This window comes from Indicator indicator, chromosome Z (assembly GCF_027791375.1).
Source record: "Indicator indicator isolate 239-I01 chromosome Z, UM_Iind_1.1, whole genome shotgun sequence".
Taxonomy (NCBI): domain Eukaryota; kingdom Metazoa; phylum Chordata; class Aves; order Piciformes; family Indicatoridae; genus Indicator; species Indicator indicator.
This window is the reverse complement of record NC_072053.1, coordinates 2982610-2998804: the sequence shown is the minus strand read 5'-3', so window position 1 is coordinate 2998804 and position 16195 is coordinate 2982610. Positions and strand designations below refer to the sequence as shown.

The 16195-nt window shown below is 39.3% G+C and overlaps 1 protein-coding gene across 3 annotated transcripts in view; it reads right to left on the bottom strand.

Moving 5' to 3' along the window:
* Positions 1 to 16195, bottom strand: part of MEF2C (myocyte enhancer factor 2C) — a 137679-nt gene that overhangs the window by 31416 nt on the left and 90068 nt on the right. For 2 of the 3 annotated variants that reach the window (XM_054397745.1, XM_054397746.1), the window contains exon 5: positions 4718 to 4861. In XM_054397745.1, coding sequence (XP_054253720.1) covers positions 4718 to 4861 — 144 coding nt within the window. Of the gene's footprint in view, positions 1 to 4516; positions 4655 to 4717; positions 4862 to 16195 lie in introns of all 3 variants that reach the window. The other variant, XM_054397742.1, reaches the window with a different exon arrangement.

Here is a 16195-nt window from a genome sequence, read left to right as displayed (position 1 = left end):
TTGAGCTATCTAAACTAAAATGAGTACAAATGTAAAGGTCTGTCTGAAGGTCTTGTCAATCCTCATTGGGCTTGTTTGCTTTCATCATCATGGCCAGTCTTTCTTCCATGTACAAACCAAATCCTTAAAGGGCTGCAATCATCTTTTTCTATGTTAGTACAGAACAAAAGAGGTCTAGTCTTGGTTGCTCTTGCAGCTGCCAGTCTCACCAGTCAACACTGAAACATACAAATATTGCTGAAAGAGTTACTTAGCTTTTAATTTGTATTTTTTTTTCCCTCTAAAGGTCACCTACTCCAACCCTCTCTGTAGTGAGCAGGGGCATCCTCAACTAGATCAGGTTGCCCAGAGCCCTGTCGAGCCTCACCTTGAATATTTTCAGGGATGGAGCCTCAACCACCCTGGGCAACCTTTACAGCGTTCCACCACTCTCATGGCAAAGAACTTGTTAAAGTCTTTCCTTAACTTCTGTAATAATGGTTTCATTTTCACCATTTTACCTACTGTCTGGATAGACTTTACATATACTTACAGAGTACTTCACAGAAAATTTGATTAGAGCAAAGTTAGTTACTCTCTGCCTTGCAGCTTCATAGATACTATAGCTGGAATATAGTAGATTTTATTTCTTCTCAGCAGTCAAAGGCTAGAGAAGGAAGTGTGTCTGGATAAGCAGTAGTATTAAACAGTAATTCTAATAGCTGCTACAGTAAAGTAGTATAGTAGTTGCTTCTCTAGCAACTATTCTTGTTGCCTACATTTTGTTAGTCTTGTATGTCCTTCACCAAGAGCTGCAACCTCCTGCAGATTCCCTAGTCATTCCTGATGGTAAATCACGGGGCATATCAGTTCTGACTACACCTGATGGTGGAGATCTTTCTGCTTCTGATGCCCTTGTGTAATATCTATATTACACTTGCCTATGAACTGAGGCCATCTGAGGCCACAGAGCAGTCCATGTCCGTACTGTTAAGCTTTCTCAATCTGAAAAACATCATGACTACATATAAACTGACAATTGGGAATTGTTCCTGGCCGGGGCTAGCAAGCAAACAGAGCTAAGAAATTGTCTGGGAGAGTGTCTGGCCATTGCCAAAAGCATGCCAGGGTCTGCTCAGACAATTTAGGACATATATAAGCACCTCCCGCTGCCTTGGCATGTTCTTTGCCATTTGCTAATTTGCTAACACAGATGAAGATTTACTCTAACTTGTATGCAGCTTGCCACGTTTTGTTTTTTTGTTTTCCTCTGTCTTTTCTTCTTTGGACACCACTGTTTCCAAAGAGGGCAGATGGCTCACCTAAGATACTGCCAGTGTACAGCACACGCTGTGTTAGATGTCGGCTCCACAAGCTGTGGTATGTTGTGCAAAGCAAAGTTTTGGGGACATAAACCACCTTGAAAATTAATAGACCAAATATTATGTGTTAAATATTGGTTTTCTCCCTCCCATGTTCAGCCAGGCCTTCATTTATTATAGAGACAGAGATACTTATAGCTCTCTTCTATGGGACTATTTCTGTCTCCTCTGCTTTCATCACTCTTATGAAAACTACAAATAAATGTCTAATTATTATCAGATGTTTTAGAACAATATAAATACTTATCCCCTGAAAATTATCTGAGGAAACATTATTGGCCTTAGATGCTAGGAGCAAAAGCCAATTTTGGTTTCATTTGGCAGCAGCTTTATTCTGTTACAAGACCAGGCAGGGGCACTGCATTGTTTTATATAGTTTGTAAGTAGTGATTTAAAGACTTTTGGTGTCATTTTGCTCAATTTTGCTTTCTTGTTCCCAACTTTCTTGGCTACTTTTGATGATCACATGTGAATGAGTATAGTTTCCCTGAAGTTATATTGATTTGTACAATTAAAGATATTGTATCCAATATAATATTTAATACGTGTATATAAAAATATATGATCTTTACAGATTTCCATTATATGCTAGTTTTGAGCTCCATCCTGCTCCTTATGTTTCAGCTTATGCCAAGGAGCTCATGTTGCACTGGAGGAGAACATGTACTAATTACTCCTTTTGCGGTAAGCAGCTTGATGAAGCACACAGACCTTGAGCTCTGCATGTGAAGTATCCAAAGAAGGGTTATCCTATTTTACATGGAGAGAAATGCTAATCTTTTGCAGTTCTGTTTCTGAAATAATGTCACAAAAATATAATACACTGTATCTTGTTACATCCCTGCAAGGTAAGAAGTTACATCATACCTAAAATACAGCTCAGCAAATGAAGTTTATCATGAAGTTAATAGCTGAAGTAAGACTATCATAGAATGGTTTGGGTTAGGAAGGGACCTCTAAAGGTCACCTAGTCCAACCCCTTCTGCAGTAAGCAGGGACATACTCAACTAGATCAGGTTGCCCACAGCCCTGTCAAGCCTCACCTTGAACATCTCCTGGGATGGAGCCCCAACCACCTTCCTGGGTGACTTGTTCCACTGTTCCATCACCTTTGTGGTTGTGGTGGAACATCTAATCTGCCCTTCTCTAGTTTGAAGCCATTGCCCCTCCTCCTATCACTACAGACCTTTGTAAATAGTCTCTGTCCAACCTTTGATATTAAAGTATTAAATTTAATGAAAGCCACTAGAGGGAGAATCCATTAATTTTGGGGAGGATGAAAGTGATGTACCATGTTTAGATTAACAGTGTTTTTTTTTAATTCGTACGACTTTCCTACTTTTCCCAAGTTTAAAAAAAAATTCTTTTATGTTCATATCTTATGATTTCAAACTGCCTTTTTGGAACAACAACAACAAAAAAATCCCAAATAAAACAAACCCCCCAAACATGTAGCATGAGTGAAACAAAGGATCTCAATGATCATCCCAAACACAATTATCAAGGTGGAAAAGCATCTTGGTTAAACACTATCTCATTGAAAATTCTGCCACTTTAATTTGAACAAGCCAAAGATCATTCTTGAAAGAGGATAGGAATGGTAATTGTTAATATTTGGAAGTGAAAAGGGATTAAGGATTCCAGCTTGCAACAGTCACTCTAAATGTTGCAGTCATCATTTGTCAAACTGAATTCAGTCCTGAGAAACCAAATTCATGGTGGCAGCTTTCGAGTTTTGTTTTGTTTTTTACTTTTTGAGAAGAACAGTAGCACAAAATAAACAAATAAAAAGGGAGGCAAAATAAAATGGAATCTATATGTATTCCTCCCCAATATTATATATATGTTCAGCATTCTTAACCAGCCATTCTAAACACTAATTTAACAAATTTGGTGCCATTCTGGTCTCTGGGAAAATATTTTGAAAAATATGTTTGCCACAGCATGAGAACTTCTTGAAATTTTAATTAACTTGAGTGTACATCTTTCTGCTGTGAATTAATGGAAAGAATACTTACGCTGCATGAGAGAGAATCTGAACATCCTTAAGAGGTATCCTCAGCTGAGGTGTCAGATTTTGTACGCACAATTGACCAGCAGTACAGAGAGGCTTTGCTCCTTATGAGTATAAAGACATCCTTTTTTTGGCAGCTAACCATACAGCTTCCACATGGGAATGAGGAATGAACACATCCAAATGATCTCTTTTAGAAGTAAGCAGTTCTCTGAGCAAATACCGATGCTTCTTTGGACCTGAACAGATCTTTGGTTTGCTACTTTTTCCTCCATAGACATTTGGAAGATGAACCAAATATAACCTTCAAACTCCATGGTTTTTTTTTTCTCTTTTATCAGCTTATCAGATGTAACATTAAACACAATGTAAAAGTATTTTCCCCTTGTACATCTTGTGCAAACAAAATAGCACATGCAGAGTTATTTCTCTTAGATATCTGGCAAGGCATATGACTGATGGTTAGAAATTTTGACTTGGTTAAAACAAAATTTAGGTCATGTTAAAGCATTAAAGAAATGCTGATGAGGTCAAAGCAAATTCTCTGATAAAGCTGTAAAATCACCCCAACACACAAACATGTCTGAATCCTACCATTAGGCTCTCATGCAGTCTGTTTCTCTGCAGCGAGCAAGTAGCTGTAACCCTTCAGTGCTGCAACTGAGTTTAGCAGACACTTGAGAACTGAAGTGACATGCACAGAACACACTAATTGCTACATCTATAAAGGAATTTCAGTTCTACCTTTTTTTTTTTTACCCCTCTATCACCACAGAAAGTGTTCTGTGGGTTTGTTAGCCTGTCCACAAAGAAAGGTTTCCATCATTATTTTGTAGATGTAATTTGGGCGGGTGGTGTGGTAAAACAGCTCTGTAAATCAAGTGAATATAACATATATATGTATATTTCACTTCCTTCTGTAGGTTTCACCTATAGTAGGCTTTGTCTGCATGTCAGAGGTAGAGACTTGGAAGGAAAATATGTTGTGTGAAATTTTCTGACTACAGTGTTTAATTAAATATTGGGCTATTAAAGCCTGTGTCCAGCTGAAATGTTTTCCTTAAGAAGCCAGAACTGAAAGGGTTATGGTTTGTTACTGCAGCAGTTATCAGCAGACAGCCATCTAACCTTTGGTACTTACAGGTATTTTATGGCTCTTGATCATATTATCAAATTCTTCATTAATTTTTTTGTATTTTTCTTCAGTGCGTGGGGTGAGAGCGTAAGAGGAGTCAGGATCGGGGCTTTCACAACCTTTGTTTTCTTTCTTGTTCAATGCCTGCCAGGTTCAGAGAAATATCAAAGAGTAAAAAAAAAATGAAAGGAAGCTCAGAGTACTTACACATAATCTTTGCCTGCTGATCATTAGATCAATATCTTCATTAATTTTCCTGTACTTGTCCTCAGACTCAGGGCTGTGACCTACTGAATCGTCTGCATCGGGATCTGGACTGTCACAGCCATTAAGTCCTTTCTTTCTCAACGTCTGAAATACATAATTTGGAAAGTTCAATCCTTGACACAGGCTGCAAGAAAGACTCAGCAGTGTTATAGCAACACAAACTGCCCAGCAGTGGAAAGATTCACATTATGCTTATGCTTTAGGGAAAGAAAGTGACTAGAGTTCCACCATACTGATGCTGTAGGTCTCCAGTTATGAGTGGCAGGACAGGACCATGCGTACCTCTTTGTTCTGAAACTGGGATCAGTCAACAAAGAATCAAGATGGTAATCTAGCAAAGTGCCTGTTCTAGTACCCCTCTCCCACCCTATCAGATAGCATTAAGGGGGTTAAGAATGTTAATACTTAATAAATTATCTATTTATCCATTTGAAATGAATTAAGATTACAAGCAAAGGACATATTCTGTTCACACTGGAATATCTCGGTGTTTTACTTTTCTCTAAAGAGAGATACTAGAGGAAGAAGTGTAAAGAAAAAAACAAATTTAAAAAGGCAACAAATTTAGGAATTCATGTTCTCCACAGAAGAAGAAGGAGTACCTAAATGGTATTCTTCCTTTGAATTAGATGTTATGGATGACATTAGCAAGCTCTGCCATTTCTAAGTGTATGCTTTTGATAGGACAGGAGGGAGGACAGAGTTGCTAATGTGGCTGTGAAATACCAATTAAGAGCTTCTGGATGTGGTATTTAGTTTTTACTGACTCCAGTTACAGTGCTACAAATGCACAGTGCTTGAAGCTTAATGTACAGGAAAAAGCATTGCTAAAACATATGCTTAGTGAAAAGTCAAAACAGATGAATTTCAGGTTCAGCAGCTCAAATCAACCCCCACAACCATGATCATCTTCACCAAGATAAATAACAGAGATAAAAAGTCTTTAAAACAAAGTTAAATCACTAACTAACAATTCAGAATGGTTGTCTGGCCTCAAACAGGTTTTAAATTGATCTACCTCGACAGACCACCAAAGAATGCTTCTAGGCTTCTGTAAAGCAAAAGAATATGAGGAGCAAGTCTTTGTGGATTTCCCAAGTACAAGCAATAGTACACAAAGTCAATATTTGTGAGATTTCTCAAGCACAGCTTCAAGAACCTCTCAGTTAAAAAACTCCTCAAAGAGTTCATCTGGCTGTCTAGAGACATTATCAGACAGCTTGCAGCTAATTCTGAGTTGAAACCTGGCGAAGCAATATCAATTACAAAATATAGATCACATAGACCTCCTCCTGTGTTATAACCATAGACAGAACACAATGTTGTGTTCATATCCTTAGAAAGCTGCCACACCAGGTGGAGAAGAAGCAATCTGTATTTCCATCAGAAAAGCCAAAGACCCAATTTAGTAAAATAATGTTGATACTCTACCCAAATTTAACTTTAGCCCTAAAGAGCAGAGGTAAATCTTTCCCTTAGAAAAACACCATCAACCAGTGTGCTTGGCTGGTACTATGGCTGTATGGCTAATCAAGCTCATTAATACAGAGGACTTTCTCTCTGCACACCCTGCATCTCCTCCAAAAAACAACCCCAAAACCTACAACAACAACAAAATGACAGCAGAACTCAACAACACCACAAAAAAACCCCAAACAAACACAAAACACCACCCTCTCCCCTGCTCCCCAAATTAAAAACAAAGAAAAAATAAGTGAAAAAGAAAATGTTTCAGTGAGTTGGAATAAAATTCCATTAGTGAGCTACAGGCAGGGGCACAGCTCCCAGCTTTGAAAATGCTGGAACTAATGCATAGTTCCCTATGAACTGCATTTTGGGGTAAAGTGCAATATCCAGAGAAGCTTTTCCATGGCTGTGTCTCTTGGGGGTTCTCTTGCCCCCTACCCATCCTTTTGATGATCTTTTGTTGCTTCTGTATGTAAGGACTCATGCTGCAGTGGAGGAACTAGGAGACTTTCTGGGAGTAATTTCTGATTCTCTTTTCTCTGCACAAGAACATATAATTTTCATGAAACTTGTTGGAATTTCATTATCTGTAAGACCACTCCCTTTGCACCAGATTTGCTTAGCACTGAATAAAATATGAAGAGTTTTAAGGGAAAAGACAGAAGAACAGGCTGATAAATCACACAGACACATGAACACACACACACACTCTCGTATGCACAGTCCTCCTCTGAAGAGAAGAATAGGCTGAAAGTGACACACTTGTCCTCCACACCAAGGCATGGAGTGGTATACAGAACAAATACAGAGTGTTCTTGAACAACTTGGTATGGCACAACTGAAGTGGCCCTCACCACTATCTAATATCCATCCTTATTCACAAGTTCTCTGGACTCTGTGTCAATTTTTCCTCTTCTCTGCTCTATGTCACCTCTGGAAAGCAAAGGCTGTTTCTGGACATTGGAGCAAACTGGAAGCACTAAGAAGACAACTGGGTTTCAGCAGATTAGAGTCTTTGACCTAGTCTTGCAGTGATTTAGAAACCGTTTTTCTTACCGCGTTAAGCTGTCACAGCCTCTTGCAAACCCTGGAAAACAGCCAGACCTATCGCATCCTCCTGGAGATTAGCTAGTTTCCAAAGATTTAATGACTATTCAGGGAATTTTTAAGAGGATAAAATTACACAATTGTATACTGCATTGCATTCTAGAGAACTCCAAGCCAGATTTCAGTTATTTTTAAAGAAAATAAGCCATTTTTGAACTACGGAAGCTCCACTTCTTCCAAGCAATTAAGCAAGTAATTATATTGGACTCCAATAACCTAAAATCAGCCAAGGCATTTGAAAAACAAAATGGTTAAAGGAAAACAACCTTTGGCTGAAATCTCATATGCCATCAATTTAGCCTAAATCCTGCTCTATAAATCTCAGAGGAGAAGTGCTGACTTAGTGACATACTGGCTGCTGTAAAATGAAGTATAAACAACTATTTACTTTCATTTCATGCAAAATTTATCATCACTACAAAAGCACAAAAGAAAATATGGCACTAACAGCCAGGTCTGATTTTATCGAGGCAAGGGAAATCATTGCAATTTGAAGGCTTTTGAGGAGGAAAAGGCTTTCATTTTCCCAATCTAGTCTCTGTAGTATTATATTCTTTTAGCATTTCGTTAATGGGAAGAGTGGAGAAATTTAGAAATTATCTTCTTTCTTTCTTTTTTTTTAATCCTATAATTTAGTTTGCTCATCTTCATAGAGGGATACCTCCTTTCCTCTTAGTAAGTCCATCTGCGGTGGAGCTGCTCCACACAGCCACAGATACTTGGTCTTGGAAATGCTCACAGTACAGCTGCCAAATTAAAAAGACCAAGTCAGTTGATAAGGTCTCCAGAAGGTTCAGATCAGCCCATTCTCTCTGTTCCATTTTGATACTGTCTGGACCTAAGACCTAACTACTGCAGGGTTAATCACTGTCTTCATTTGTGTAATGAAATGTGTGATCTCACTGGCTCTTCATCTGCAATCAAAACTTACAGTAGGGAAGAATTCAGAATTACAGATCTACTTCTACAGTTTCCCGTATCTGTTATGCTGTCTTGGAGCTACCACAATGATCTGCTAACTGATAACCCCACTAGTGACCATGACAATCCACACAGTTGTAATTTGGTAAATTATATTCCACTGTTAGAAGGCAAAACCCACAAGCACCCTCCATTTTCCACTATCACTTTCTTTCCTGTATCTGGATGGGATAAATCTTTTAGCCACGAATTAAAAATGGTTTGGTCTCTTCCTTTTTTTTTTTTTTTCCTCTCCCCCTCACTGGAGCCACATATCTACGTGGCAAGGCAGACAATAGCCAATTACAAAGGAATGATTATGCTATTGTGTTCAACTGCCTTGTTATTTAAAGCCATTCCAAAGAACCTAGCCAAATTTGTGGAGGTCCCCCCAAAAAAAGCAGAAAGTATTTAGATCATGGGCCTAATTTATGAAAGCATCAGTTTTCTCTCTGTGAAAGAGAAATATTAAAGTTAGAAAGTGTTGAGTGAAGGCAACCTTCACTCTCCTTTTGCACAGTTATATAATGATGAAATTTTATGATGAAATTGCACGATACAATATATGGTGCAATCAAGTAATGAAAGGTTCTCATGAAATGAAAAACACAAAGAGGAAGAGATAGGTTGCTATGGGAACCATCCATCTGAATTCCCTGACTTCTGTGTAACTAAAATCTCAAATTTTATGTTCCATTAATGTAGAGTTCTTAGATTTTTACATTTAATAATGAACATAAACTAGTATGCTGGTACTAATGTACTTTAATTGCATGTTTAGGAGAATAAGATAAAACATTATTATACTTACTGTTATCTAACAAGCTCAGACAAAAAAAAAAGTATACCAGTAGAACAGAAAAATGGAACAATTCTTACCTCTTTTATATAAATCATAAAATGCTTTTGTGGTTTATAGTCCTTAGGAAATAAGCTACAGGACTTATATAATAGCTGAGGTGCTATAACCACGTTAAGCTTTTTGTTACTATTTTATTTTCACCGAAGTTTCAAAGAAAAAAAAAAACAACAAAACTCCATTGCCTGGTCCTGTATGTCCATCTTCTTCGAATGAGTACACAAAAGTGTACTGTTCACGGCAATATACCAAACCTTCTGCTCAGACTGGCCTCCCATTTTTTGCATGCCAAGTGATTATTCTCTCCTCCTTCAAGTACCTTCTCTAATCTCACCTCTTGTGAAACCGAACAATGCTGACGCCCTTTGCCAGCAACATCTGCTTCTCTTTGCTTAACGATTGACCAGTGCACTATGAATGTTTATACGTGTGTGCTATGAGCTCATTAGGACAGGAGGCTTCTACCTGCCTGCAGTCTGTTCTCATCCACTCATGCTCTTGGCATGTGCCAAGGCATAGCTACAGTATTTCGTAACACTGGTATAGAACCAAATGAATTTGTGCTTTTTTGAAAGGGCACTGGGATGGTGGGTGTTTTGCTTCTTGTTAGGCATGGGGGAGCTTTGGAAGGGTGATGCACAACCCTCTGGAGCTGCAGTCTGTTTGCTCTGACCTTGCAGCATGTGGCAGGCTTGTCAGCCTCATCACCTGTTCTGCTGCCTCTTTTGCATCCGTGTGAGAAAGCACACCTCGCTGCCTGGCTGCTGTGCATGTCTCCCCTGAGGAGAGACAGCAAGGCTGGAGATGCAGAAATAGCAGAGGTTTGTTCTCTAAAAGAGACTGAGCACAGTCCCTTTCTGTAATGTTCAATCTTACCAACTTGCCAGTACTTTTTTTATTTTGTATTGACTTAAATGACATGAGGCAACTTTTGTTTTATAAGTACAAATATAAGAAGCATATGTCAGATTCGGAGAGCCCACAGCAGCTGATCTAATCCACATGTCTTTCTGGATTTTCTCAAAAAGAAATAAAAACAAACCCCTTGAACACTCCAGCATCAAAGCTTTGTACTACTTACTAAGCTTGCACCCTCCTATGTTCACAGTTATTTCATGGGACGTGCAAAAGACTTCTGATCACCACTGTACTTGTGTGGGGTTTTTGTTTCGTTTGGTTTGTTTTTTCTTTTCTAGAAAAGGAACATAGATCGGAATAATTCCTGAAGCTCTAAATAAGGACATTTCCTCACCCTTCAGGCTTTATTCCCGTCCGTTGTCGTGGTGCAAGAGGTCTGAAAACCCCACAAATCCCCCCTTGGCAGCTGACTTAGGATTCCTATGCCAACCCTCAATGGAAGGGATCGCGTTTCCGTGGCCTTGATAGAGGAGACGGGCGGCAGCACCCGCCGAGCCCAGGAATCCGCGGGGGGAGTAGAGCATCAAGTGACCATGGGTGCAGGCCGGCTTGATGAGACTGCAGCCTGTGGGGAGCAGGACCCAGGCTCTCAGTCACAGCAATGCCACACATCCCGGCCATCTGCACCTGTCAGCACCAGCACCTGCTGCCCCATGGCCATAGATGGCTGTCCCTGGGGCTAAGGCGCCGATTGGGGACTCTCCACTCCCAGCCACAGACCAGTTTGGGTTTTTTTTTTTTTTTTTTTTTGTTCTTTGGTTGTTGTTTTTTTTTTCTTTGCCCGTGGTGCTGTCACACTTCTTGGCTCTCATCTGGTTGCAGTCTACAGGAACACAGCATTTGTGCTTTGCAGATATATAGATATACACATAAATACATGGGTATATATATAAGTGTTATTTCTATATATGTATACACACCCTGGACTAGACCACTGCTCAGAGCCTTATTTGTTCAAACCTGAAGGGATTTTTTAAAAGTCTTCACAGAGTGTCATGACCAGCCTCTGTTTGCTATGATGCAGTGTAATACCAGCTTAATATTGCTGGTATGTTGGATTAGGGGAGATAAAAAAAGGGATGTGCTTTTCCAGACAAGATTGGCATTTCCTAAATAATGAATTCAAGTGTGAGATTAACTGAAGGTGTAAGATTAGTGGCATAAATGCAATTCTGACCTAGTTGTGATTACAGCTTCTGATAAAATCATCTCTACCGATACGTGAGATTTAAAAATAAAGAAAATTTAAAAAAAAATCAATCTTGGACAAACAAAATCCCTTTTAAATGTTAGTTGAAATTTACTGTCAAGTGCACCTTTTACAGCCAAAGACTCTGTTAAGATGAAACTTCAGTGCAGCTGTTTTTCAAACCTGTACTTTGAAAAGGCAGTCAAATTCTGCTCCGTTGTGTTAAAAAAAAAATCCCTGATGACTTTTCAGAGACTGGCTGCCAGTGCTTCAGGCACAACATTAGCAAATTATTTGCTCAGATGAGAGGCATCCTCAGGATATTTGTGTTTTAGGGATGGAATAGTTATCATTGTTCCTTGAGCACCCCAGTGATGATGATGTCTTACTAATGATTCAAAGGCCTGTCACAGGCACTGATTTTGAGTAATGGAAACACAGAAGATGTAGGTAGGTAAGGGCAGAAAACATCTCTTGCCCTTGTATTCTTCCTACCACTCTTTATGCATGCTGTCTTGCCCACAAATGTGTTCCTCCTGCAGAATAAAGGCTAGCACCCCAGCCTAGTGGCAAGTACCTTGTTTTCCACCCTCTGCCTTGGAAGGTGGATTTTCAGAAAATAGACTTCCACTGTTTCTAGAGGCTCAGTGTTTGTGTAGTGACTCCATGAAAAAAAACCTTCTATATTCTGGCTACTTCCACTGCTTCACTGGAAGGAGCACTGCTGCTCTACAAGTATATATGGCCTTATGTCAGAGTAGGTGCATCTCTGACTCACCTCTTACCCCTTAGCCACAGCATAGGATCAGTCCATTATATCCTCTACTGATTTTTCAAAACCATTGGAATGTATGAAGGACTGAAATGGCCAGGTTTTCTCTAAACTTTAGTGAGCATATGTAACACAGAAGAAGATACTGGTGAGACAGTGTATTTGATTTTAACTAGGTTTTGCTGCCAGACACATGAAGTATATGAATGGAAAAAATAAACTTTACAGTAGTTCAGCAGAATCATCTCAGCTTCTTTAGGGAATATGAGGCCACTCAAAAATAAACACTGTAATCATCAACAGGTTGTTATTTCCCTCCTGCTTTCTTATGTTCGTCTATCTATAATCCTTCTCCACTGACTCCAGCCCATTCCAGATGGAGCACTGCCCTCGACATTTTCACTTGTGTCTAATTTAGTCAGACATATACACAAACACAAGGCTGAAGTCAGATCTCATTTACACTAGTGTAAATCTGTAGCTGGATTTGGAACAGCTGTAAAGGCACCAGTTGAGTTATTCTAAATGTACAGTGGTGTTATCAGGCCTGTTACATCAGTGCTACTATCTCTTCAAACATACAGTATTTTAAATATGCAGGGCTTAATATAAATGACTGCAGAAACAATTAACTATTTCAAAGGCAGCTGGTGTTTTTCCATGATATAAATGGGAACTTTTAATACTAAATACCATATTCAAAATATTTCTTACGTGTGACAGAGAAAGATATATATATATTTAACAGAATCTCGTCACAAAAACATATTACAGAAAGAATGTCAGCTGATAGGAATTATGCTTTGCATGTATTTTGTGTGTTATCTATGCTCTAAAAGATCCCAAAGAGATTCTGAAACTGTATCTTTCAGGACTGCTTCAGGCATCGTAAAAATGCATCCATCCTGAGGTTGAATTTATTATCAACTTAATGTTGCTACGCTAGCCAATGAGGTTTTCAGGAGCAGAAATAATATGTACCTCGGAAAAAGAAAACTAACATACAATATAAGTTACTTGAGATGGAATTTTTCCTAGGCCACAGGGCAAACACCTTCATCCTTAAATGTGGGGCCAGAGAATCTCTGATGACCACAACGTTTTGCTTTTCCGCTTCATCTGAAGGACCAGCAGCACTGAAGTGGTGCAGGACTGACTCAGCAGTGAAAATGCCACCCACTGAGACAAGAACACCACTTCCTTCAAAGAAAACCTGGGTTTTCTTTGGAGGTCTCCCATAAAAACCTTGAATATATCAATGTTCTGAACAGATTTTTCTTTTTCTTTCAGAATTTGGACATTTATTTTACAGCGGATCAAATTACAGGATATTACAAAAAACCGGTACCAATACAAGGATGAGCAAATGTTGCTGAATAGTACTTCCTTTTAAAGGAAAAAAAAGAGCATTCTCTTTTATTTTTATAGTGCTGTAATTGTTTTATCCTTTGGTAAGAATGCCCAAATCAATATATTTTTTTAAAAAATGGTGAATTATAATAGAGGTTAGATCTCTGAAACTCTAGCCTCCTGCTTCTTTGCAGGACGGAGGCCTTAAATAGCAACAAAGCAATAACCATCAACTGCCTGTTCTGCTGATAGAGTCAAGTTTTCACCAAGGGGAATGAGAAGGAAGTCTCTCTCCACTAAGTTCAGGATGAGCAAGCACTATTTGAGAAGAAAAATTGGCCTGTGATTTTAACCATGGAAACAGACGATTCAAACGATGAAGACTTTCATACTTAAGATGGTTTTTTAAATTTTTTTTTTCCTGCTTAGACCAACAATTTATATAAGTTCTATTATTTGCCAGAAACATTACTGGAAATTTTATCTATATTTAAACAGCTGCTAAAATCTCTAGACTGTGATATGCATTTGTCTGCTTCCCAAAGTGTCATCTACTAGGAACAAAGAACAGGGTTTTGTTTTCCCATGGAAAATCATACAGGAGTGGTAGGATTCAGATAGAAACTTTGCAGGTTTAAACTTGCAGGTAACTAAACACTAGCCAGAAGAAAAGAATGACAGAGTATAGCCAGGAGTTGTCTGGGGGAGATGGATGAACCTCCAGAACTACACGATAATCCTAGAAAGCTGGTCCTGCAAGCAACTCTTTTTTTCCTGAAATGTGTCTTCAAAATTCATACTACTCCTATCACTTTGTCCTTCTCTTGGGAGGTGTAAAACACCTCTCCCAAAAGGACAGGACCAGGTATGACAGGATTAGCTAACATTAGTTAGATTTTTGTAAAGATTTTTGAGAATTTAGGAAGCACTATTACCAGAAAAGGTAATTCTAAATTTCCATTACTGCAAATTGTACCATCATGGAGGCAAAAGATTAACCTTTTTATTTATGATGATCCAAGGGTTCAGTTGCTACTACATACCCCAAGAATCTATAATTTAGCTCCCACTTCTGTTACTAACTTCCTGCATGGGCTTTGTTAATTCACTTTTCTATAGTTCTCCCTCTACAAAAAGTTGAATGATAGTAATTACCAGACTAATTGGGGTGCTATAAGAAGGAAAAATCCAAGCAAGGTATAATGTACTCAGGATGGATTTTAAATTTAATATAGGCAGAGAGATCTTCACACCTGCAAAAACTGGCATGGAGGCTGCCCTCCATATCCAAGTTAAATTAACAACATAATGATTAGTTTCAGTACTATCCTTGGGAAGGAAGAAAACTTGATAAACAGCAGCTTCTAGTTCTTATCACTGCTTTAGAAAGCAGAAGTGGCAGAGGCAGGTTCAAGACCTACTCAGAAAAAAAATTTATTAGAACTGAGTACAGAGTTTACAGAGGTACTAGAAAATTCATGGTTGAGAAAGTAAAATAGAAAGAAAAAAAATCTTTATTCAGAAACTAAGTGCTATTGGTGAAAATTTCAGCTTCCTCCAGAAGGAACTAAAACATGTTTTAAATGTTAAGGTTTTTCATTGTAAAACTGGATTTCTTTTTTTGGACAAAATTATTGTTTTGTAAAGAATTGCTATACGGGCCTGCCAAAGCCCCACAGTCTGAAATCTTCAAACCTTTAATGACATGGTATTCCCACACAGAGAATTCTGTGGGCTACAAAAGAGTTTCTGCCTGAGTCTCCTAATTCTGCAGGAGAGCTGGACAAATACAGCAAGATTTCAGCCCATTTAATTTATTCCAAGACTCAGTGGAGGTGGGAATGAAGGACATGGTGAACATGTGCATGACCAGTATGGTCCTACTTGGTCAAGGCTTAGCTGTGGGTTTTGACTAGTTTTGGTGTCTCTCTCCAGTGTTATAAATCATGGTGCAGACCAGTCTGTTGTGCTCTGCCATCTGAGATTACTCACCCCATACCAGAGCTGCGGAGGTGGAGCGGACAATGGGTGGTCATGCATTCCCTTCCTCTGACTCTGCGGCAAAGGTGGTAACCTCCAACGGAGGAAAGGCAATAAATAGCTTGGGAGTACTCACATCTCCAGATACCACAGCTGTTTCCTCAGACAGCCCCTGTCAGAGTCCCACAGAGCCATGTTACATACCAGAAAGGGAACTTTTCCAATTGGGCATCCCAAACCCAGAGCAGTCTGAAGGACTGTGTTTGTTTTAAAGAGCTGCCCTCCTTTGTGACTCATCACTTCACAGGGTTTTGCAACCTGGACTCAGGTAGCGTTCTGGGGACTGTGTTCCTGAGAAGAAGTTAAAGCTTTATGGACTATAAGAAAGCTGGGGAGGGACTTTTTAGGATATCAGGTAGTGATAGGACTAGGGGGAATGGAATAAAGCTGGAAGTGGGGAGATTCAGGATGGACATGAGGAAGAAGCTCTTCACCATGAGAGTGGTGAGAGCCTGGAATGGGTTGTCCAGGGAGGTGCTTGAGGTCCCATCCCTGGAGGTGTTTGCAGCCAGGCTGGATGAGGCTCTGGCCAGCCTGATCTAGTGTGAGGTGTCCCTGCCTGTGGCAGGGGGGTTGGAACTGGATGATCCTTGTGGTCCCTTCCAACCCTGACTGATTCTATGATTCTATGACTTCTGGCTATCTGAGAAAAATTCGCAGAAGTAGGTAACATGCCAACTTTATTTTTTTGTTTCTAACACACTCAGTTGATGAAGAAGGAAGAACCACACTGGATCTCTAGCTGATGAGTTGAAA